The following is a 25,117-nucleotide window of genomic DNA, read 5'->3' as shown; positions in this document are numbered from 1 at the left end:
TCCGCTTACTAGCTTTTTCTGGACTTTTAAAAACAATTACACAGTCTTCCATCAGCAGATGTCACATGCAGGTGTAGACAGACACACTGATGCATTTTTGCGACTTCTAATGTGGTTGCTTAAAAAATCATCAACAATCCCAACTGATGGTCTGTGTACCACCCTTTTCCTGAGTTTTCAACCATATCTTACAGTCTGCATCAGTGAATTAAGACCGGGAAGTGAATACTTCAGACCAGTAGTTTTAGGAGCTGGTGTGTCAAGAGATCCATCTCCATGACATGTCAACTGAAGAAGATCTCGTGATATAACTGAAAGCCCAGAAATACACTGGTTAGTCCACCTTGAGTTAGGTTTGTTTTATCAAAGTAGTTTTAAAATGTGGATTTTTATGTTTTGTTTTGTAATTTATTTATTTCCAAGTACAAGCTACACTTACAAACTGCACATATGTGTATAACTGTTAAGCGTACAAAGTGTGAAATTCAGGCAGCAGATAAAAGAACATTCGGATACAAAATTGATTCCTTTACATTTTGCAAAGGCTCATGGGTACATTCACTGTGTCATATGTGCAAGCAGGAACAACACATCATTACACAGCATCCGTTTCAGCTTCTTAAGTCTCATACGCAGAAGTGCACGCACCACGCAACCAGAAGAGCTGCTCTTTGTTACAGCAGACGTGATTTGAAAAGAGATGACACAGACGATGAGGATTTTTTGAAGGAACAAAGCTTCTCTACAGACGATCCATGTGGTCAGACAGGCTGTGTGCAGTCTGTTTTCAAGTCATTAACGGGGCTCGTCTCAGCAGAAGAAGACGGGCATCCAGAGGAAGGATCTCATGGCTGTGCCTGCTGCCATGCCCGCCAGTAATCCCAGTGCGATATTCTCCATCACTCCATCAAACGGATCCCTCTGAACGACCACCTGGTGGGTTCCTTAGAGAAAAGAAAGGGGGAGGACGCATTTAATATTGATGAACCCTGCATGGTTCATTGTTGTTCAATTGAAATCAGAAGAAAAAGTGGTGCAAATGGGCTCAAGCAATTTAGCATATCTTGTGCCAGTGTATTGTGTATTTATACTTTTATTATCTGGATTGATATTACACTTACATGATACCTATTCCTGAATAAGTCTTTGTTGCATAGATTAGTCACAAACTGAACTGAAGACTGTGTGCACTGTACCTGACGGAAACTAAAAGGCAACAAAATACAGATACAACACACAGAAAGTGGGAGGAACCGATGTGGTGAGAGGGGCCCAAAGTCCATCTTAGCTCAAGGACACATTGTGAATTAACAGGGGCCTGGAAATTGTCCCCATAATGTTTCTGTTGTAGATTAATTTGTGGCCAAATACGTGCTGGTAGCTGGTCACCTCTACATGTTTTTAAGCGAGACAGACTGAAGATATGTACATGTTACGATTCAAGTTTTCTCCCACAAAAACGTCTTGAAATCCTCCAGATGTTTCGTGTTTTTGCATGAATACAAAGTGAAAGAGGCCTATTCTTTAATGCTTAATACCTCAATATCGCTTAATATTGGTCTTGTTCTACAGAGCAGGTGTGTCTACATGTTCATAGGCTTTGAACCAAAACAATTACACTATCATTAAAAGATGGTAAAAGTGGTGGTCAACAGAGGAATAATTTGCTAGTTATATGTTATGTCTTACAATCTAATTAATATGAAAAATATAAATATGTTATAACTGGTGAGGGATCTTTAAAAAGAATTCAGAGAAAAAAGTCAGAATTCTGAGATTAAAGTCAGAATTTTGAGAATGAAGTCAGAATTCTGAAATTTAAGACAGAATTCTGAGAAAAAAGTCAGAATTCTGCACATGTGAATTTTTTTTGAGTTCTGACTTTAAAGTCAGAATTCTGAGATTAAAGTCAGAATTAAAAAATCAGAACTCTGAGAATAAAGTCAGAATTCTGAAAAGAAAGTCAGAATTCTGAGATTAAAGTCAGAATTCTGAGAAAAAAGTCAGAATTCTGACATTAAAGTCAAAATTCTGAGAAAAAAGTCAGAATTCTGACATTAAAAAGTCAATGATCATGCCGGCGTGATCAAATCATGTGAGTGATTTAAGATGACGAAGCACTGAGACGGCACCTCGGTGACTCTCGGTTCTGACTCTATGTGTTGGTGCGGCCTTCAAACTATATACAACTTTTTAAATTGTGTTGATAGGCCAAGTTAAACCAGAGTTATGATAAATATTGTCCGCCACGTTTTTTTTCGCTAACATTGCTGTCATGTTTGCTGCGCGTTTGGTGCAGGAAGAAGCGATAAAAACGGGCTGCTCTCGCGAAAGTGTCCACAAGCAGGAAGTGTTTGCAAGCGAAAGAACTCAGAATTCGGAAGAACTCAGAATTCTGAGAATAAATTCAAAATTCTGACTTTTTTTCTCAGAATTTTGACTTTAATGTCTGACTTTTTTCTCAGAATTTTGACTTAAATGTCTGACTTTAATCTACTTCTTCTGTAGAATCCTTTATTTGTTGGCCTCAAGAAGTTAGATCTATTAAGTCTGTTTTTGCTACAGCAAAGATTCCCTGCTGACTTCCCTCCGGATTTTGTGTTTGTGTTGACATACCTGGTCCTGCTCCAGGTGTGATGTAGACTGTGTGGTATCTGTTGATGGGGATTTCCTGGTAGGAGTCATCGTAGGGATCGTATGTGAACACCTAGAGAGAGAGAACACTGCTTTGAGCCCTGAGGTTGAAACAGCAGCGAGAGTGAAAAGCTGATGTTTCAGCTCTGACAGAGAACATGGATCACTCACCGGGTTCCTCCTGGTCTCTAGCAGAGTCAGCTTCCACGCTCTGAGAAAGACATGAACAGGAGTGAAGCACTGATGGATGGTTGTAATAGGGAGGCAGAGCGGATGGGACGGGAGGGAAGTCGGAGTACTTACATGGACTCATCCTCGCTGTTGGCGCACAGGTTGACTGATGAGCCGTCTCTGAGCTGGACCACGATGCGATTCTCCCTCGGATTATTCTCCGGTGGAGACAAATCTGCAGCCCACAAACAAGTTCAAGGAGTCTTCTGTCAGTACAAACCTCACAGACAGCCCAGTCTCTGCACTGTGCATTATGTTTCAGTCCTTTTGGCTAGGAACAAGGCCTTTTCAATTAAGTATCTGGAGCTCTATTCTCAGCCTGCATTGCATTGTTAGAGAACGGTTTGCATGAATGATTCTACTGATTGCTCTCATGATTAATCAATTAATCAGTTTATGAAATCTCAAAAATACAAAAAAAAAACAACAACAAAATGCTCGCCATCAGAATTTCCCAGAGACCCAAATTACTTCCTCGTCCACCCAACAGTCCATAACCCAAACATTCTTTTTTCACTGTCATAAATGACACAGAAAAGCAGTAAGTGGTGGAGCCAGAAGGTGTTTGCCATTATTTGATTACCAAAGTAGATTGCAATTAATTTTCTTTCCATTGACTACTTTATTAACAACCAGTTGCCGCTTCAGTGTGAACGCACAACCTTCACAAATCCTGCTTTGAATTATCGGGAATTAAAGGGAGTATGGGACTGGGATGCACTGTTAGTGACGCCCACTTGGTGGCTGCCTGCACTGTCTGCCTCTAAGTCTTCAACAGCTGATGAGGCACATTGTCGGTTTAAGTGTTGGCTTACTCCAAATTGATGAAAGTTTTCCAAATGGCAGCACTGTGACACTTTCCAGCTCCAGCTCCAGTTTTTTGCTGAGGCTCAATTCTGCGATAAGCTGATGCTTACTTTGTGGTATTTAGCAATCAGGGTTGGGTGGTCATTCAGTATCACCGAATATCAACATGATATTGTAATGAAACAGTGGGTCAGCGTTTTTGTTTCACATCTGTAAGGACTTGTGACACTCGTAATGCTTTGGGTTTGAGCAGTGCTTGTTCGCTCGAGCCATTTTCTCTCCAAGGTGAAATGGCGCCGTGCTTTACCTCCACATTCCAGCCCAGATCTGACATCCACACATGCTGTCTTGAGGCTGACGCGGTGCTCCAGCTCTCGCCTGCTGTCAGTCTTGTAGAAGCAAAGACTCCCATCTATCCAGAGGTCACACCAGTTTAACTTCCAGCGCTTCAGGACAGAAGCTGGAGAGGAGACACGTGTAACGGTGTTACATCGCCGTCAGTCGGTGAAGTAAATCTCAAAATGACATGCAATTGTGGAGCCAGATGTATGATCAATAGCCCGGATATAAGAAGTCGGATATGAGTTCAAAAGTTATTTGTTTTTTGCATGTTGCCTGTTTTCCTGCAGACACATCCCCATTGGCTGATCTGGGTAAGCCAATTAGAGACATGGACAGGGACAAATAATGGGATTAGAAGTGACAGAGGTTGGAGTTTCATAACAGGTTCACTTTCTGGAAAATGTTCAGCGGGAAATGTTTGACATGTACACCTGAATGTATACTGAACTTTGAACTAAAGGTGAAAAATCCTATAAAAGTGTAGCACATATTTGAGCATGACCAATAAATCAGCCAGTCGTGGCTTCTCACATATTCATACAATGTATTGGTGGCAGCATATAACTACACATAATTTCAGTGATCTTTTTATCAAAATGTTTGTTATTCATTTCATGAAATCAGTGAATGCTGGGTGATATATCTCTAGTTTTTTTTTTTTTGTTTGTTTCTTTAATCAAATATCAATATGCGCCTCATAAATCCAGTCTTGGCTGGTCTGAAGCATAATAAGATGTTAGATCTAGATCAGTGGACATATTTTTTTTATAACTGAAAGGTAAAATGTGTGATACATGTCCTTCTAATGTCTTTATTTAAATGTGTTTAAAAATGTAAAAGGAGAATGTATTCAAAAAAACAAAACAGAATCCGTTTTCATTCACCCAGGTTCATTTCAATGTCAAATGCATAAGCAATTATTTTATGGTAATAGAGGAAAAGTCTGCGTCGTATACGATTCACTATTTTGGTCACAGCAGCTGCTCAGGCTTTCTTTCAGTTCAGACTGTTTCAAAAGGGCTGATAAGAGAACAGTGAATTGTAACTCCCATTTGTCCAATTGGATAAGTCATCTCTCTAAACATCAACTCTGTAAGTAAGTTTAAAATAGCCCCCAAATACCCTGAGTACATTCCCAGAGCCAGGGAGTCATCATCAAATCGTTATTATTTTCTGAAACAATGACCTACTGTTCAAAAAGCTTAGATTAGAAAAGACCCATGAAACTGGATTGTATTTGGATAACATTTATTCCAAACAGTAATGATAATGAAAGTTGTTGCCAGGACTAGTTTAAAAAAAAAAAAAAATCATGTCTTGAATTTGATCTCCCTAAAATACCAGCCAAAGCTACAATGTTGCTAATGTAACATAGCAATCGTTAATGTTGTTAACGTCAGGGCAGTACCCGCGGTTGGATCAAGAAACCAGGACAGTTTGCTGGGCACATCCTGTAAAACTCAGCCATTTTCTAACACTTTTTCCACAAGCTGACAACTAACAAGGCTGTTGATGCTGAGAAAGTAAAGACATCACGTGGTACCACTGGTGTTATACTATTGGATCACAAAACAAAGTTAGAAGCTGGAACCAGCTGTCAGAATTCTCACACAGAGTTAAAGAGAACAATCATATTATCATGAATACATTTTAAAAAGAAGAGATACTTTTATTTTGCACCTTTCTATGTGCTCTGTAGAGGTACTGGTTATTGTTACTGCAATTTAAAATGTGTAAAGTAAGAATCCTGTGTGTACTCACTCTGTCTCCACAGCCAGCCTGACCTCAGCAGCGCCATGTGTTAAACTGTTGTCGAAGTTGTTGTTATAACGATGATAATCCAGTCGAAGCAACAGGAGAAATGTAAACGTTTTGGCGATTACAATACTGAAAGATCCAGCAGCTGGCTTTTGGAGCGTGTTTTTGTCCCTTCTGTCCTGCAGACAGTGAGGTACTGGTAGATTAATCTGGCTCTGACTCACAGGATCACTCTGGATTAGGACTATTGGGCCACGCCCTCTCCTCCCTTCGCATCTTCTTTGCACTTTCTGGACTCATTTCTCCTCCTGACACTGTGTCTTATGTCATTATTCTATTTACATTCTTGAATCATCATGCCACAGTGTCACAGACTGAACTGAACCTGTCGCATTCTCGTATGTGCACAAGTAGATCGTGCCTTTACAAAATAATCCCAGCACTGACATAACAACAGGAGGATTAGCCTAATTGTAACTTGGGTCAGTTACAAGAGTCTTCCCAGGATGTGTGGTGACATCATTTCACTCTTACAGTTTCGAGAAAACACGGGTGTCCTCTGTGTCAAGCTGACTCATTTATATTTACAGTAATTTCTTAATGAAAGGGTTTGTGTATACAGTATTTGTGGTCACTGTCAGAAAGAGGTGATCTCAGGCCATCACTCTTGAACTATGACTCCCTCTCTCTTCCAGCTAGTCTCTGACAGACTTTCTCTAAAACAGGTTAAAACCAGCCAGTTTGTTGGCCTGTTTGAATGTATTTATATAAAGTGACCATTCACCCCTATGATAACAAGTTAAAGTAATTTAGAGTGGGAAATTTATTATGGAGTTCGGATCCTGTTTCAAAGGACGCAACATCAGTCATGAGACAAAGCTGGATAAATCATATTAAAGTCAACAAAATAAAACAAAGCACCAACACAGGGATGTAAAGGCGGACCAGGGCTGTTTTGTTGGGTTTTGTTAGATGCCACTGGTTCACCATCACATAAATAAATATATATGTTTATTTTAACTAATGACACTCCCATCAGCCTCACTTATATTTTATGTTTATTATGAAATTGCCCGTGGCTAGCAAGATGCAGTAAGATGTCAAACATGGTCAACATTATACCCAAACATCAGCATGCTAACATTGTAATTGTGAGCATGTTGGAATATTGATTATTAGCATTTAGCTGAAAGGAACATTGTGCCTACATCATCAAATAGCTGCTTCTTGAAGTTATGAAAGTGTTATGGAGGTAACCCCGCCAGCTGTGAGTGATACACTGTTAGGGTTTCTTCCGTGACCTCTGACCTTCAGACATGCGGCTGCTGACCTTCCTCCTCTCACTGAGTTCTTCCTTGTCACTGTCACTGACACTGGAATATTTTAAGATTGTTGTACTGGCACTTCTTACTACTTCCACTTCTGCATTTGGGTGGAAATTTCTCCAAAAACATGGTAATCTTTGACTCTATTTTTACCCTATAATGGGAAATGAAGAGGATTAACTGAACTTTTCCATTGTACACATGGCATTACTGCCATCTGGTGGCAGCATGTGGTATAATTCCTTGAAAACTACTGTCAGATATTTGTGTTTTGTGCCAAAACAGTGAAATAAATGGTTTATCCAGCTTCTTCCTTTTTCATGTCCTAACTCTCAATCTAATTTCTACTGAAAAATGACATAGCGTCACATTTTAATAGGTAGTGTTTTGTTTTTGTTTCTTATATGTGACTCTTCAACCTTCATACTTAATGCAAAATTCAGTCTTTAATCATTTGATCATAATTATCTATAAAAATAAATATAATAACAAGGAAATTACAATAAAACAAGCCAAAATGAATGCTATTTTTTTGAAATGACATTGTCAATAAGATGAATTCCATTCCATTGTCTTTGACACATGAAACACAAAACAGTAACTCTTGTAGTTACTTAAATATATTATATTTTCAAACATTTATGTTATCAAGTACTTTAACGAGAGCATTTTAATTCAGAGATATTTATATTTTTACTATATGTAAGAGAGGTGAATATTGTACTTTTTATTTGTTCTGTATCTAGGTGAAAACTGCAGTTATTCTTTAAATGTAGTCCTGCACTATTCATTTTCTTATTAAAAAAAAAATAAAAAATAAAAGAATCATGGTGTTACTGTGTTCCTGTACTGAACTTCAAATACAAACAAGCGTTATTTTGGTATCATTAATATATGATTTATATACACTACTAAGAATTAGTTAGTGACATTGGCATATTTTAGTTTTTACTTGTTATTTTGTGACATATCTGAAATTTAGTTAGGTGTACTGTGAACATTTTTGGTCTCAAAAAACACACACATTTCATCTGTTGTTAAATGCATATCCAGGAACATGCATATATGCACCCATATACCAAATAGTCATTTTGAGTTGTGTATTTCTTTCTATAATAAGATAACACTGTTGCTGGGATGTTAAGACTAAGATAAAAAAAAAAAAAATGTTTCAAACATAAAAAATTATAGGCTATTTCAAACCACATTATTTATTTATTTATTTATTTTTAAACCAGTAAACCACTTAGATTAAGAGTATTTCGGTTCCATTAATCTAACTAACTAAATATATTTTTTTAAAATAAACTGTTCCTTTTTTTTTTTTTTTTTAAGGAATGTACAGTAGAAGAGGCGGAAATAAACAAGACATTTAAACCACGTCACTTCCGGAAAAGTGGGCGTGTTTTAAACTGTCAACTAACCGAAGTACAACAAAAACAAACACAACACCGAGGGGGTTCCGGGGACGGTGAGTGCTCTCAGTCTCCGAAAACACCGCATCAGTTACAAAATACAACGTGAATACTTACATGTGCTGTTAGGTTTGGGGGTCGGGACGATGACACTAGTCTATGAGCCGCGGAAATCTCGTTACCTTTTATCGAGGTAAAGGTGGCTGCACTGCTGCACAGCCGTGTACTTACAACTCAGTGTTTTTGGAGGTGACACCACTGTCGCCGTTAGCGTGTGTTGCTGTCAAATGGAATAATGTCACCTTCGTTTTCGTCAAAATAACGACTGTAGGTTTGTTATTGTGTCCAGTCACTTGCTCGAGCGACGTAAGGCAGCCAGGCCTCCGTCATACAGTAGGCAGCCCCCCCCCCCGAACGAGCCGTGCTCTCCCTCTTGCATGAGGAATGTTTTTCGCCGAACCTCGTTGAAAAACCTTGAAGTTTAAAGTTGCTTTGGTTATTTGAAAGCGCAGCTAACAGCTGTAGCCATACTTCTGGCATTTTTATGAATCGCAGCGAGTCGCCATTCAATTCGGCATAATTATACCAATTAATGCTATTCGGCACTTTCTGTAAAGCTCTCAAGTCGTTAACGCAGATAACGTGGGGCTAATCTACACCGCGGAGGGCAGTGAGGAGTAGCTCTCAACACTTTTATTACGGGAAATAACTTTCTGCCTTTTTCCATGTGCCGAATTGAAGAAGAGGTGAAGGAGAAGCTATTCAGAAAAATAGGGGAACAGGGAATGTAACTGATGACCCGTGAAAGGTAACATTACATGGACAGGTTTTAAATGGATGCTTTTCTCTTTAGCCTGACTCGAGCATCTGTTCACCAGGCCCTTTTGAAAGACTTCAGGTTTTTGTTTGTGCGTTGTGCTGGACTGAACTCCAGCTATATTGTCAGTCGTTTTCTAGGCCTTGCCAGGTGCCCATCTGTCACTCTACCTTCCTTTTGTCACCCTTATACTGCAAGTTTCCTCCAATTGATTTAATGGCTGTCTTCTTGGTTCTTTTCTCTCCCATCATTATGCTACAATGACAGACATTTCATATTTGCATGCATGTAAATGACTTTTCTCTGGTTCCCAACCTTCTTCAGTTCTTTTTATAGCTGCTTGTCTTGTTTCATCAGAGTTGTCATCAGTGTTTTCTGTCAGCGTTGGAGGAGGCATTTGTTCTGATGTGTTGTTGAAAACTGGTTATCCTTTGGTCTCAGCTACATCAGAGGTTGAATCTGGGGGATCTTTGAAACAAGAGAATATCTATGGCAGAAACATCAGACAGGGTCCGGACGAAACACTCAGTCGTTTTGCAAACAGTTTAAGATGATCAGACCCATTTTGTCTGAAACTGATAGGGCTGATCAGGGCTGAAGAGGGACAGTGAGTTCTGGGCACCTGGGTGCTGTGTGGGGGACACACGAGGACAAGACAGTACAGCTGTATGTTCTGATATGGATGACGTCATCACAAAATAATAAAAATACAAATATCCAGATGGTCTTTTGAAATAATTGGCTTTTGCGACATTTAGGCAATTCTACTTCAACACAAACCTACTGCTCCTACTACCACCAATTAGTGCTATAACCTTCATTTCTTTTAAGCTTTTAATGCTAGATTCTCCAATGGTGCTGCTATTTCCACTGCAGTAAGTTTCCAGAGATGGTTGCCAGGTTGGCAACCAACCGTACACAGCTTGTTGCCAGAGTTGACAGGATGATTTCTGTATTTAAATTATTTATTGGCCAAGTCAGAGTAATCATAGTTTTAATGACCCATTACTTAATGGTATAGTTAAACACAGAAACTGTGGTCTGGTTGTCTCTGTGTGTAAAATACACGGTTGGTGTTGCTACTGTCTGTTTGACATCATTGAATTCATCAATAATAGACTGGACCAGGGAAATACAGAAATAAACAACCGTTATGACAGCCTATAGCCCAAAGACAGGTCTTGAAATTGCTTCTTTCATCAAACAAACAGAACAAATCTCAAAGATATTCATGCTACAATGAAATAAAAGATTTAGAGATTTACATTTTGGCTTAAAAGACTGCTCAGTCATAAATATTCTTTTAAAAGTTTTTCTTCTTTTTCTTTTTTAGTTTTCTGTTAAAGCTGCTGTAAGAGTTGTTGTCATTTTAGCTAACTTCCTTAAATCAGTAATAAACACAAAATACCTCAACTGTAACGAGTTGTGACCTGTAGAATTGCCTTGTATTATAAAGATGTTAGACTAATGGACATAGAATCCATTTACTAAAAGGGAGAAACAGCACAACAGTTATCATCCTCCAATATAACCCTCAAGTTGAATCAACACCTTCTTAAACATTCCCAACACTGAACAACTGAACATTAGAACCTTCATTAAAGACCACTGTATTTACATCTACATGCAATTTAAAGATGCTGTCAGATTTGTTTTAGGTAACTTCCTGTCAGTTTTGCAGTTAGCAGTCCCCTCCCTCGTGTTGCGGTAATCGTCAGACGTGGCAGCAAACAGGAGGACCCTGCTCCCTGTGTCCGAGCAGTAAGGACCGCCTCCTCATAAACTTCTCTGTCCTGATTGGATGGGCAGGGAATTCAGAAAAGCATCATTGAATGACCAGTTGGAGAAGAGACATGGGTTACTGACCAAACACGCTATAACAGTGATTACTTCTTGAATATAGAGCTATTTTACATATTTATTGTAATTAAAATATCGTTTACAGCAGCTTCAGACGTGTCAACTAATTGTTTCAGTGCTCCCCAAAATGACTCTCGGTGAGAACAGGTGGTTCAGCCTCAGTAGAAGAAGAGCATTGGTGTGGACGGTGCACCTGCTCTTGTCAGTCAGTCTCGTCACCTTTGCCTCTCATGTTTCTTCTTGTGTCTTCAGTGGGTTATTCCGCGACGTCGATGGGTTATTTTTAGACCATTTTATTGAACACGTGCACACAAAAAAACACAGAGGAAAAATTTGGGCAATGGAAACTTATTGTACATACAATATTTAGACACTCAATCAGTTTAATAACCGTTTATTAGATCAGCCAAGGGGGTTATGTTTTCAACCATGTTGGTTGGTTTGTTGGTTGGTTTGACGGCAACATTACATGAAAAGGACTGAATAGACTTCCACTAAACTTTTATGGAGGATGCGCCACGGCCCAGAAAAGACCCCGTTTAGATCCAGATACAGGCTAGTTTGTCACTTTCTTTAACAGTGTGAGAGAGGACCTTTTTTAGCTGTTTCAACATGGTGCGCTTTATACACTGTGTTAATCATTATCCTTTTTTTTCCTGTGCAACAATGTTTACCTTAGCTGTCCCTGTTGAACTATCAAGGAATTTAATGTATTTTTACTCTGATCAAGCCTCAAAAAGTGTTTTCCTTTTTATATTTTTACAAAATGTATATCACATTTGGGCCTTTAAATTACAAATGTGTACATCCAAACATTTTCCACTGATATCAGTTCATAGAAAAACTTCATTCGCACCAAGTGCAGTTTTATAAAAGTCTATATTTGGGTTTTCATGAGGGCAAATGAACTGATGAACATCTTTATTGGAGAATATCTCTAAAAGTGCTGAAGTCATTTTTCGCAGGAACACGAGCAGCCACTATCAGGGCGTGTGTTTGTGTGTGTGCGTGTGTGTGCGTGTGTGTGTGTGTGTCTGTGTGTCTGTGTGTCTTTGTGTGCGTCATTCTTTACCCTGTAACACAGAAGACTGACAGGCGGAGAGACTGAACATGTCCTGAGGGAGAAAACACAAAATATTCAAACAGAGAAAGGATAGATGTATCTTTTCACATCCTAAAACTGCAAAAAGCCCCTGGTGTTTTTCTGAATGTTTCACTGATATGAGCTAGTGAAATGGATGCAATTGTGACTTAAAGATCCTTAAAAATCTTCATACTGATACTATGGACACATTTCATTTACTTATGTCTTCTTCTTTTGTGCTCTCTGATTGTTAAAGTTGCTCGAAGTTTCTTTTTAAAAGCTATAGCTCTTGGCAAGGCATCGCCCAATTTCTCACTTTGATGTGAGCAATCGATGGATCCTAAAAACACGTTTAATGTTTAAATGATTAAAAATGACATTAAAAGTACACAAGTGGACCTTGCTGTTGTACTGGGTGACATTTCCTTCATTTCCGTGAACACACACACTGTTGTTGATTTAAAATTTGATCTCACGTTGTTCCTGATGCCTTAAGTAATCACTAGGGCGTTAAGTCAGCAGCTAAAAATAGTTTCCAACAAGTAAAGTATTATGAATTTCTTGCTAAACTGAAGTGAACCGCTGTTGTAAAATTACAAACCCTTAGAAATCAAACCATGCATCTGTGACTAGTTTTTAATTACACCTTTAATAGGAACGTATGGGTTTAATTTCCCTCAGCCAGGGAAGGAACTTGCAGTGTCAGTTTGGGTCTTTTTATGGGATTTGTTGACTATAACAGCAATATATCGTACAAAATATGTCACAGCACTAGACCGATCCAGAGCCTGTTGAAGCTGTTGCAGTGACTCCACAGTTAGTCAGTCAAAACAAAAACTGAATGTGTTGCTTGCACCCCTCTTTTTCTTTGTCTCTCCCGCGGTTATCTGCTCAGGGCTGGAACCATGGAGTCCTCTTCCGATGAAGAAGAGGCGCGCACCTTCATCCAAGTCCTCGGTGAGAAATACAACCCAGAGAATTTCCCCTACGGCCAAGGAGTGGTGGTTCTGTCCAGCCCGCCAGGATCCCCCATTAAAGGTGAGTGGTGATGCAGGAAGTCATGATAACCCACATACTGATTATTCCAAGTGAGCACTGACATCACTTGTGAGAAGTTCAAGCCTACTTCATTAAACGCTCATGTCAAAATCACAGAAGATCAAAGTGTAAGGCTAGTTAAAGTTTATTTAACTCACTTTGTCTGCAGATCGCCTGTTCTTGCCCAGCGCACTGGTTCTGAATCACTGTGGAATCACTAAAGCCGGTGACCGCACAGACATTGCAGCTTTCTGTGCCCATGTGGTGGAGCTGGACCTGTCCCACAATCAATTTAATGACTGGGGCGAGGTGAGTCACCTTGAGTCAGACTTGGTAGAGCTTACTGTCAGTCATATTTCCCCAAACCACTGAGCACAGTTTTCGGTGAAGATCTTGTGTGCTGTTGAAAAAAGATGATAATTGAGCATTTTTACCAACTTGCTTCATATCGACTTCACTATCAGCTACCCCTGCTGTTGACCAAGTCCTCACAGATCTGTCAAGGTCATGTGTGAATTCAGAGTTTCTCAGTCTTTGGTCAGCTTATGAGTCTTGAAAAGATTTAATAAATCATTAATTGTTGTCAGTTATACTTGTGGTTTTTCTGCAGATTGTGGAGGAAGACGTACACAGTCGTTTACTGAAATGAGAACTTTGCTGATTTTCAACTAGCGTAGTATCGGTATATTGTTGGTAGTGTATGTAGTCTATGCAAATGAACAATGTCTAAGTGTAGCTGATTTGAGAAAATGCTCGGATCAAACGCTGGTAAACTGAGATTCTGTTACTGCACTGCCTATTTCTTGACTGAAATGTTTTCGGAAACATTTTTTTCGCATACTTTTTAGCTGTAATAGAGAAAGATCTTGAACTGGAAGTGGTCCAACATGGTTCCTATATTGCAAAAACCAGGCACTGCCCATATGTCATCCGTCATTGGGAGTGTCCACCGGTCTGGTGGAGCGCAGTGCATTTTGATTGTTGTTGGTATACATTGCCCACTGCCAATAATGTTGTGGGGTTTTTTTACTGCATACACAGCCCAGTTTTATCCAAGAGCAATCTTCCCAGTTGTAAAGTACTTCTTTAACTAAGTAGCAGCACCACAGTTTTGAAATACTCTATTTATAATTCATATAAATTAATTATTAATGCATTAATTTGTTGGTAAAGGTGGAGCTCATTTTAATCACTTTAGATACTGAAGGGTATCTTCTATACTAATACATCAATTTATTAGTGTTTCAGATAATATTTTGTATCAATAAACTTATCTTTAAGAGTAGCTCGTAACTAAAGCTTTAAGATTAATAATGTGGTAAAAAGTACTGTAAATATCACTCAAACATGTAAGAGCTTTAATAAAATCAGCTGATGTTATTTTTCTTTTGTTGATTTTTTTCTTTTAATGTTTATGGGTTGCCAGATCTGCACCATTGTGTCCAACGTCCCCCACCTGGACTTTCTCAATCTGAGCATGAACCCTCTGAGTAGCGTGAAGCTGGATCCCAGCATGGCCGACGTTTTCTCCAGGCTCCGACGACTGGTCCTTATAAACACACACATAAGCTGGGACAGCGTGCACACACTCACACAAAACACACCAGAGTAAGTGGTGATGCGTGTAAATGTGGCCTGACGTTGTGCAGTTAATGAAATCAGTGTACAGTGGAGGAGAAGTGTTTAGCTGTGCCTGCGATGTTACTCCTAAAACTGAACAACTTCACCTCCTCATCAGGCTGGAAGAGCTTTTCCTGTGCCTGAACGACTACAGCACCGTGTCAGAGTCCCAAAAGTCCTGTCCCTCCCTACGTCTGCTGCAGATCACCGAAAACCAGCTGCAGCACTGGGCAGAGGTGAGGAAGCTGGGGATGATATACCCTAGCCTGAACACACTGGTTCTGGCCAACAACAGTGTGGAGTCTGTGGATGACTCTCAGGAAACGCTGCAGCTTCTCTTCCCCAACCTGCGCAGCATCAACCTCAACAACTCAGGTCTGAGACAGATGATGAAGCCTGTTTTCATCCATTCATGTCATACGTTCAGTGCACGGTGTAAACTAATAATCACTGTGTTAATCCTGTTCGAACTCAGGGCTCAGTAAATGGGAGGACATTGAGAGGCTGAATTTCTTCCCGAAGCTGGAGGACGTCAAGGCCAAGGGGATTCCCTTACTGCAGCCTTACACCACCCACGAGAGACGGAGCCTCCTTTTAGCACAGTGAGTCAGAACTTACATACACAGCAGATCCTTTTTGTATTTTACAGACATGTCAGCTTATTAATCTTGATCCTCACCCCTCCATGCAGGTTGCCGTCTGTAGTGGTGTTGAATGGGGGTGCAGTGTCTCATGGAGAGAGGGAGGATGCTGAGAGGTTTTTCATCAGGTACTACCAGGACTGCCCAGAACAGGAGCTTCCTCAGAGGTACTCAGACACACAGTGTGCATGTATTATACACTTATTTATCACTTTAATGTGGTAAAGTTTGTTTTCATGTGTTGTACAGTCTTGAATGTTACTTTGTTTATTGTCTTCCTGCACCTACTGCCAAGGGTTCCCTATGAAGAGAAAGTTCAATTCAATTTAAACCAGTTTCAAAATTTGAAAAATGCTCTTTTCCATCAAATGTATTGAGGTGTTGAAAGTAGATTTGTGTCTACATTGTTCACAGGTCCATCACCAGTGAGTTGTACTGTACATACTTCAACTATGTGTCAAGAAAGTGCACCTTACAAGGATAAATGAAGTAGAAAAGCAGCAAATCCTCACACTGAAGAAGCTGAAACTAGCAAATGAGAAATCTTTTCTCAAAAAAAGAAATTGGTTGTGAAATTACAATCATTTTGTTTCTTTCGATTTCTTTTTTCTAATTGATTAATTAACCAATTCTTGCAGGCCTATTCAATACATACAGTGCATGTATACACAGGTTGTAACAAGTAGATATGTATATAAACAGACATGTAAGAGACAAATTAAAAGGTGGCAAACAAAACATTAAAATACAATAACGGGGGTGATAATAAATGAAATGAAGCTAAGCTTACCGTAAGATTCAATAAAAGGATACAGTTAACTTAAAACTCGCCTTTTCTAATCTTGCTTTTAAGTTGTAAACTGTGATTATTTACAATTTGACTTTTATTTTGGATTTCTTCAACAGAACTAGAAATGAAGTCTTTTTTCTTATATCTGTCTGCCTTGTACTTAATGCCATTGTCTGAGGCATTAGTGGGTTTTGGCTGTTTTGACTTATAGAGAGTAAAGATCATGAACCAATATTGTTTTTGTAAGCTGATTGTAACACAGTATTTGAGGGGGAGATTTAGTTTTGCATCTCAAATTCATAAATATTGCTGTCTGTCTATTGATAACTCATATCCAGCCCAAACACGCAGCACCAAGTGCCACCACTTGCCGCCACATGACTCGTACCTCAGTGAACACCTGTGAAGTTGTAACAATGTTAACAGCCCACTCTTTGTCTTCCATACATCTACAGTATGTGATATAATAACTTGGAAAGCCCTTCTTGTTGGCTGGACAGCAGTCAAATAATTGCCCACACTCTTCACCGACTGCATTCCACTTAACCTGAGCAGAATGTTGGAAAGAGATTTCTGAAGGAAGGTGTAGTCCCTGACTGGGGGAAACTAACCTTTGGGAGACAATGCCACCAGTCTCTCCCTGCTCAATGAGTCCTTTGTGCCGGGAATTCTCTGATTGGAAAAGTGATACACAAGGTAGCAGGTTTATTTTTCTTTTTTTTTTTTTCTTATGTATACACCTACTCTGTCAACCCCAACCCTAAAGTTGAGAGATTGATTTGTTTTCTGATGTCACTGGAGCCGGAATAGCCCTCCTGGCTATGAATTGTCTTACTGATAACTGCAAAGGAAAAGTGTCATTTTGCATGAAAAGATCCAAGACGTATTTAGTGTGCTGCTCATGTTTTAAACCATGTCATATGTACCGTCGTGTCAATCATACCTCGCCACAGCCGATCAAAACAGACAAGAAAGTACCTCAAAACGAAAACATAGGGAAGAAAAGACACAAAATACCTCTTAAATACGCAAAACCAAAGAGACACCACAGTACCACAAAGAGACTAAAAAAGGACAACGAAGACGAAAAAGTAACACAAAAAGAACACAAAAAAAAACCCAACAGAGATTCAAACGAGAAAAAAAAGTTTAAAAAAGAAACTCAAAAGGACAACAAAGACATGTAGACAAAAAGTGATAACAGAGACACAAAAGTACGACAGCAAAGTAAAATACCAGCACAGGTAGTTTCCAAACATTTGTCGCTGTGGTTTTGGTTTGGAGCCAGGTTCTCAGTGTAGGTCTGAGGTTAGGGATCACCATGACTCCATGTGGTGTTATGGGGGTGTCGGACACGCTCAGCTAGCAGTGAACACACCACTATCCCCTTTCCTGTCAGACGGGGCTGTGGCTTCACTACCCCGACAGATCAGAGCACTGCAGGGAGGGTCACAGCCTCTCAGGTGAACACATTTGACAGGGCCTGGCTTTGAGTAACTATAAACGCAGCACACACCATATATTACACTGATAGAGGCTGATGTACCGCCATAAATTCTAAAACAAAAGATGTACAGAGAATTGTGGGTAATCTGGGAAAGGGTTTCGGGGTTGTGGAGCTAGGAAACAGACGTATAAAGAGAGAAATGTGTCTGTCGGACAGGAAGGATTAGTTGCAAGGAAAGTGGGTTGAAAAAGAAATCTGAGAGTCGGAGTATCCAGTAGAATAAGTAGAGAGGGACTGAATGGGGACTGGACCTGGAACAGTGGATATTTAGGGCCAGTGTTTGAGGTAAAAGGGGGAAATCTACAATTTAACTTTTTGAACAGATCCTCTTTCAACTAGGAGAAATGAGAGAAATACCAAAAAATAAGTCGGCTAAGATCTGGGCTAGATACTTTCTGTATTAGCTCCAAAAGCTATTATTACTGCAGCTAATTAACTGTCCATTATGGAAGAATGCTGGAAAAGACAACTGGAATGCTGACTTGTTATCACCTGCAGCATTATTTGCCCCTTTATACCATGCTTACCACCTTAAATGAAGCCTTTTAGCTAAATGGCTTCTCTTAGAATGGCACTTTGTGCACTGTGGCCTTAGAGGAGAATTCCCAGGGTGGACCACAAGTTTTGGCCAGAACACCCAGGCCAGGGGATTGGCTTTGTGGGGTCGATTTGGGGAGGGAAGGGAAATTGCTTTGATTGGCCCAGCTGTTACAGTAGCTTTGAAAGCACAGGCCTTTTCTCCTGGATTTTATTTAATCGTTCCTGGGTCCTTATCTCGAACACGCATTCCCCTGAGGTGTCTGAGAGCTTTCTCACGGCAAGCAAGAGGCAGAGAACTCTGTGTTTCGCTGCCTGTTAAAACACCCACACCTTACCTGTTTCTATGATCAATATTAGTTTGCGAATAAAACAACCCAAGTGTAAACTTAACCAGAAGTACAAGGGAAAATCTGAAATGTAGCACAAAACATTTGTGGTGAAGTGGAGAAGATGGCACATCTAGAAGATAGGGTGCAATAATGGCTGATGGATTTTTTTTCGGGAGACTTTAAGGTTTCCTTTACATCTCCAATGAGAGACAAAACATGTCATTCTTTGCCTCAACGCCACAGGCCTACATGTCTTTGGGTTGAATAAGTCCAGACAGAGGCCCTTGTTGGATCTCAGCACTTTCAGTATTACAATAGCAGCTGATAAAACAAGAAAAGTGATTCAGTAATTAATCAAAAGACACACAGCACCATCTTCCATAGGTAGAATCTGTACTTTTTTTTTTTTTTTAAATATTCACATAGTTCATGAAAATCAATGAGGTCAATTTTATTTTGCCAAAATGTATTAAAGGAATAGGTCATTTTAATTCTGTATGTGCTTTATTTTGCAGAATTAGTCTGTTAAGCACAGGGTTGGAGTGGCAACTAAAACATGTTGTATCTCAGTTGTTAAACCCATACACAAAGAAATGGTGTCACAGTTATTTATGGGGTGTTGCATGCTGGAAGTATTTCTTGTTGAACCTTGCCTGACCTTGCTACCTCTATGTGACAGCAAGACTCCAGGAAGTCAATGCACCTGGCTGCCAATGGACAGTCCCAACACATAACTTCCCTTTTGTACAGTATGTAAGTTGCAGAGCTTTGGAGGTGGTGGTAGATGTATTATTGCACTTTTGGGGCTTTTGAGAGAACTTTAGGTATTTCTCCTTGTTTCCAATCTTCATGCTAAGCTAGGCTAAATACCTCTTCAGCCTAGTTTTGTTCTTATTCATGGAGAGAAATCTAATATGTGTATTTCCCAAAATGATTAGCTAGTCCTTTAAAACATGCACAACTACAATAACAAAGTTAGTTGTAGCCAAACTCTGAATGACGTGATGAAATAGGCAAGATGCCGAGGTCTATTACGTACAATATATCGATCTTACAGTGTCGTAGCAGCTGCTTTGCCATGTAGGCTATAAAAGCCAGAGCAATGGCCGACTGCAAGTTAAGCAGAGAGATAATGTTGTATGTTAACAAGATTGACTCTCCTTCAGTGGGAGGAAACTCTACACATCGCCCAGTTAATAACTGTGCTATATTCAGAGTCTTACAAGATATTAGGGCTGAAAAACACCTATGTAATTTATGAAAAACTGCAGGGTATGCCTTTTTACTGACACTCTTGATGCATGAACTGTTGGAATTCATCTAGTTTAGTTAAAAATGTTTTTAAAGGGAATGTTGAAACTTGCTATTTACATTATTTACATTAAACATGTCAGAAGAATATGTTTCCTGCTGATGCCAGTAATTCAGTATTACCATAGACGGTTTACTTTTCTTTTTAAAACTGTAGCATGTTGACCTGTAAAATGTTCATTTTGACTGACACCTGCATTCATCATTTTTCTAAGCTTCGGACACACTGAAGAGATCCTCATGTGTGACAATTTGTTAGCTGAAGTACAACACAGATTACCCAAAGACACTTTCCAAGCGCCATAAATGTGATGATACTCTCCCTGTCTACAAATAGATGTGTGACAGTAGCTTCTTACAGCTGCTAAGGAGTGGCTACCAGCTCTGTATATTTACAGTCCACCTGTATTTGAGAGTGAAGTTAGTCTTTAACATCTTCACATCAATCCTCACCTATTTTTTATTAGGCAGATTTCTCAACTAAGAAACAAACCTTTCAATAATCTGACATGAGCTCTGCTTTCTCTCAGGTACCACATCCTTGTATCCAAGTATGGTCACCTGGCTCCACTTGCAGAGGTTGACCTGAGCCCCCGCAGCACCATGGTGGACGTTCGCTGTGGCGAGAAGGTGGAGCCTGTCAGCCTCCGCCTGGAGCAGACGGTGGCCGATCTGAAGAAGCAGCTTAAAGCTCTGCTGCAGCTGCCCACCAACGGGATCCGGCTCTTCTACATTGACCGCGAGATGTGTTCGGTCTTGGGACCAGAAGAGCTGAAGTGCGGCTCGAGGGCGCTCCATTCCTACGGCATTCGAGATGGGGATGAGATCCTGGTGGTGCCCAAAGTCAAGAGCCGCTGCAGCTCATCCGATATCTGAGCCGGGATGCTCTTTGATTATGGATGAATTGGACAGGAACTTCAGATAATGAACACTGACTGGATATTAAGCTTTGACTTGAGCCTTTCGTAGACGATATTAAAAGGTGATATTTTTCAGCCATGAATGTAACGCTGTCCACCATATTGAACAAATTTATTCAGTAGTGTTTTTGCACATAGGAGCTCCACATTCACAAAGATTGTATCACGAGTGGCACATTGCTGTGCTTTAGACTGCAGTTTACATCTCATTTATGAAAATTGTTATGCAAATGTGGTGCAAATAGTCCACTGAAAGGAAAAAGAGCTACCACAGTTACCCGTTGGATGCACAAATTGCACACTGATTTAGAAACTAAACCCATGTAATAATTAGAGTGTCTGAATAGATCTGGGATTTTAGCATACAAAACGTCGGGCACCGTACATGGTGCATTTTAGTATTTATTTTTGGTAGAAAAAGATGTCGACATTAGGTGGCACAGAAGCATTAATGACATACAAGTTCTGACGGAAATTAGATTATAAAAATACCAGCTGCTGTGCATAACTTTTGTAGTTTTACTGTTGTGATGTCAAATGCCTCGGCTGGTGAGAATCAGCAGCTATTCGATGTTTTTCCTGTTCACTGTCTGCTGATCTGTGAACAACGTTAAATGCCTGGGAGTTTACGGTTTGATTAAAAATCATTCTGAACCAGGTTACTCCTTAAAAGCCAACACAGTGGCAAACGATGAACCTTAATCATCCAGCCAAGCTAAAGAAAACCTACAAGAACTTTACATTTCTGCATTAGCAGGCTTTGTGAATTGTCTACGTGTACATGTAACTATTATGAGGGCAAAAAAGGATGAATGGTTTACATTTTATTAACATTTTCATGACAGGCTCATAGAGGATTCATTGTATCTAACCTTTATTTAAGCAGAGTAGATTTACAGATGAGAGTGTTTGTATAAGTAACACCAATCTCTCCCCGCTGCCTCCTGCCACTGAGATCACTCTCTTTCTGCATGACTCTTGATAGCAGTGATATATCCTGGGATAACCCCCCCAAGCTGGAATCACAAATGCACTGTGCAGAGGATAACGTAGAGCACATGGCTGCTGCTCAGTCAGGATGCCCGGGCAGAAAGACGAGACAAGTCCGAGGTGATGTCGGGTCTGGGACAGAGAAAAGGGGTGTTGATGCTCAGGTTACTGCTGGTCTTCTGGCTGTCCATTCCATGAATGGGGCAGCTCTCTCTCTCTGGAGAGGCAGCTGAGAAACGTTGAGGCCCAGTCTGTATGGTAACCACACACCAGCCGCTGTGTCACGGACACTTCCGCTGTATTTAGGTGAGAATGGGTTCACGCAACTGGCCCACCACCCCAATCTCTCCTTTACATCCGTCTTACAAACCTGACACTTTTAGTGTCTGCTATTTCAGAGGATGTGGGGTCATGAACCTTCCCAATGGTCCACATTGTTTTCAGACTCAAAGAATAGATAGAATAACACATTCCCACTGATTGGAAATTGACAACATTTTCCACTGCAGGCACCCTGGGCTTCTCATAACCTTAACTTTGAGGATGTGAGGGTTACAGCTCAATTCCACCAGGCACTGCTGCGATGAGGCTGGCAAAGCTTAGCACCGCCATTTGAGGCAACGCTTGTGATACCAGCAGACGTGCTGCAACGCGTTCCGGTAGCTCTCAGCTCTGCTCTATTTAAAATACGCGCTATGTGTCTAGTTTTAAAGGAAGCCGCGTTAAGCTGCACAGGACAGGACAAGTTTGAACATGAACAGTGTAGAGCATCCTGTCAATTTTCAAAATAAACAACCCGTGCAGACTCGCAAATGGAAGAAAAAAAATGTCAAAAATTAGAAACCATATAACTTTGTAGCATATGTACCCATGGTTTGAGATGAAAAAAGGGAAAAAATCACAGTGCGATGGAATAGATCAAAGAGCTGTGCGAGGTGAAATCAAGGTGCTGTGTACCATTGTTTTCTATATGTAACAGTAGATTGCACAGGTGAGGAGCTGAGCATTAAGGACATCACAGTCATAATCTGTACAGTTATAGAATAAACTGCCACGGAAAGATGTCCTTATTGACTTCCATACAAATTTGGTTTTATGCAACCCAGAGAAGTACAATAGGTTCAAGTGAAGGGGACTGAGAATCAAATACAGATCTATGCATCAGTTAAGGAAAGATGTATCTTCATATTTGATCCTTAATTTTTTTCCCCCTTCCTGTTTGGTTGTGTGGGATACCACCTTGTTTTCTCTTAACACTGACTCGTGCTCTGACTGAATGGCCTCCTTTAACCAAATGAGAGCCTGCGTGTCTTCATTTGTCCAACTAGTGTGACTCTTGCCCTTGTTAGTACAGACACAGTGCTGAAAGTGTATGTAGTGTTGTGTTGTTGTAGTCGTTCTTGTAATGATGTAATGACACATCTAACTGTCCAAGAGTGAGCAGAAACTCTGACAAGTACCTGAAACTCGCTTTTAGGATCTCCTCCTGAGCAGGAGATTGTATCCAAAGCACTCAAAAATCAGCGAAGGGGAAAAAGCAGAATTGGAGGCCACGGCTGTGTATTGCGTTATGTTTCATTAAGGTCTTGCTGCAGTGGAAAGGGGATGTTAGAGTTTTCCAATTAACTGACAAGTTTGTCTTGAGACTGTGAGAGGAAATAGGAATTCAGTGAAACAAAGACACTCGCAAATTCCACTTAGACACAACCCCACTAACAAGTGGATTAGAACCCAGGATCTCCTTGCACAGTGCTGCATTTATGAAAAGCTACGGACACAAACTTTCCTACTGTAACCTCTCGTGCAGAGTTTTAGGAGTTTGAATATGGTGCTCTCATAAAGTCATACATTTTGAGAATTTTTTTTTTTTTATCAGTAAGACATCATGAATTTTGAAAAAAAAAGGTACATTTTCCTTAGTCCAATCTGAGACTCGAAAATATGAACGTATGTGTTTTTGATGTTTCCCTTCCTTCTCGTCAGTGCATGTTGGAATATGTTCCTGCCTGCCTGATGCTGAATAACCTCAAACGTTTGACCGTGTGTGCTGCACACATGCAGTGTAAATTGGGCCCAAAATCAAGTGCATTTGTTGATGAAAATCACAGACTAAGCAGGGTCTTTTAAATATTTGGCTGCTGTGAACGCAAAAAAAAAAAAAGTTTGTTTGAGATCACTTTGGGTGAAGTCAGCATCCAGGATCAAGTGTTATACCAAGTGAAGTGTCGCCGTGTGTTACCGACAGAGTGTGAAAATGTGTCGAGGTGCCACCCAGAACGCTCCTCTGACACAAACTTACTTTGTGTAGTAGATAACTGGAGATCTCTTTTAAGGTTTTTATTTTTCTTGACTCACATACATTATACTATATTATGACTGAGTGCTTACATAGGATGTTGCGGGACGAGCGTGAAGCATTATCGTGGGTTAAGTTGGTGATTTGCATGTTTGGATATTTCTTGATATGTTTGATTCAAAATGTGTATGAGACGTGTCATTTCAGGGAAGCAACTTTGTTGATGGGCATTTGTAAATTTGACACTTTTGAAATATTATCTGTGCCCCTTTCACCTCACTTTATTCTTCAGTAATACCAAAAAAAAAGATTATTTACAGATTTAAACATATAAAAGATAGATGCTAATCTGTGAAACAGTTTGCTTTGTGCTGTTTAATTTATATCACGTTTGCTTTCTGTAGTTTCTTTAATGTATCAAGATATTTTCTTGAGATCATAATGCCATTTCTCCACCTGTACTGTAAATTTGTGCTTTCACTTCTCTTAAAGAAATAAATTCAGATTATTTGGGCTTTTTTTTCTCTTTTACATTTTAATACCTAACATGAAACCCTTGAGCTAGTTCAGGCAGACAACTTCAGTCAGATATGCTTGATTGTTCTATTTCTCTATTCTTTTGATAAATAATTAAACGGCCTTTGGGTTTTTAGGATGTTGGTTGGACAAAAGAAGCGATGTGAAGACGTCTCTGTGGGCTCAAGGAAATCGTGATGGGCAGCTTTAAGTTGCGGGCTGAATACTATGAACTATAGCCGTGCCCTCTGCTGCAGCTGGCACTTGCTGCTATTGCTTTTCATAAAACATTTCACAAGCAACTTTTTTTTAATCAAAAGTCAGATTGTGACACTTCAACATGTCT

The 25,117-nt window shown here is 39.9% G+C and overlaps 2 protein-coding genes across 3 annotated transcripts; one reads left to right on the top strand and one right to left on the bottom strand.

Annotated features, from left to right (window-relative positions):
* Positions 1 to 409: 409 nt before the first annotated feature.
* On the bottom strand, positions 410 to 7,481 carry plekhb1 (pleckstrin homology domain containing B1). Its single transcript, XM_037119046.1, has 6 exons — positions 5,776 to 7,481; positions 3,980 to 4,132; positions 2,938 to 3,040; positions 2,806 to 2,845; positions 2,617 to 2,707; positions 410 to 944 (listed from the first exon to the last, which is right to left on the bottom strand). Exons 1-6 carry the CDS (start codon positions 5,810 to 5,812, stop codon positions 811 to 813), a joined length of 558 nt encoding a protein of 185 aa, XP_036974941.1. The 5' UTR covers positions 5,813 to 7,481; the 3' UTR covers positions 410 to 810.
* A 970-nt stretch (positions 7,482 to 8,451) lies between these two features.
* On the top strand, positions 8,452 to 24,769 carry LOC119030997 (tubulin-specific chaperone cofactor E-like protein). Of its 2 annotated transcripts, none has more exons than XM_037119045.1 (8): positions 8,452 to 8,568; positions 13,169 to 13,311; positions 13,481 to 13,620; positions 14,738 to 14,919; positions 15,050 to 15,306; positions 15,407 to 15,533; positions 15,623 to 15,739; positions 20,580 to 24,769. In XM_037119045.1, the coding sequence occupies exons 2-8, from the start codon at positions 13,179 to 13,181 to the stop codon at positions 20,923 to 20,925; spliced, it is 1,302 nt and encodes a 433-aa protein (XP_036974940.1). In that variant the 5' UTR covers positions 8,452 to 8,568; positions 13,169 to 13,178; the 3' UTR covers positions 20,926 to 24,769. The 2 variants fall into 2 exon arrangements, with proteins under 2 accessions (XP_036974940.1, XP_036974939.1); XM_037119044.1 differs by lacking the exon at positions 8,452 to 8,568 and adding an exon at positions 8,644 to 8,705.
* The last annotated feature ends 348 nt before the right edge of the window (positions 24,770 to 25,117 follow it).

Source organism: Acanthopagrus latus, chromosome 13 (assembly GCF_904848185.1).
Source record: "Acanthopagrus latus isolate v.2019 chromosome 13, fAcaLat1.1, whole genome shotgun sequence".
Classification (NCBI taxonomy): domain Eukaryota; kingdom Metazoa; phylum Chordata; class Actinopteri; order Spariformes; family Sparidae; genus Acanthopagrus; species Acanthopagrus latus.
Note: the sequence above shows the minus strand (reverse complement) of the source record. Positions and strands in the feature narration are given on the sequence as shown.

Bases quoted from the DNA above. Each gene is read 5' to 3' on its own strand.
- plekhb1 (XM_037119046.1), bottom strand. From the start codon at position 5,812: ATGGCGCTGCTGAGGTCAGGCTGGCTGTGGAGACAGA. The intron at 2,708-2,805 runs GTGAGTGATCCA...CTCTCTCTCTAG, and splicing joins TAGAGACCAGGAGGAACCCG to GTGTTCACATACGATCCCTA. The intron at 945-2,616 runs GTATGTCAACAC...CTTTTCTCTAAG, and splicing joins CACACCTGGAGCAGGACCAG to GAACCCACCAGGTGGTCGTT.
- LOC119030997 (XM_037119044.1), top strand. From the start codon at position 8,659: ATGACACTAGTCTATGAGCCGCGGAAATCTCGTTACCTTTTATCGAG. The intron at 8,706-13,168 runs GTAAAGGTGGCT...TTATCTGCTCAG, and splicing joins TCTCGTTACCTTTTATCGAG to GGCTGGAACCATGGAGTCCT. The intron at 15,534-15,622 runs GTGAGTCAGAAC...CCCTCCATGCAG, and splicing joins CGGAGCCTCCTTTTAGCACA to GTTGCCGTCTGTAGTGGTGT.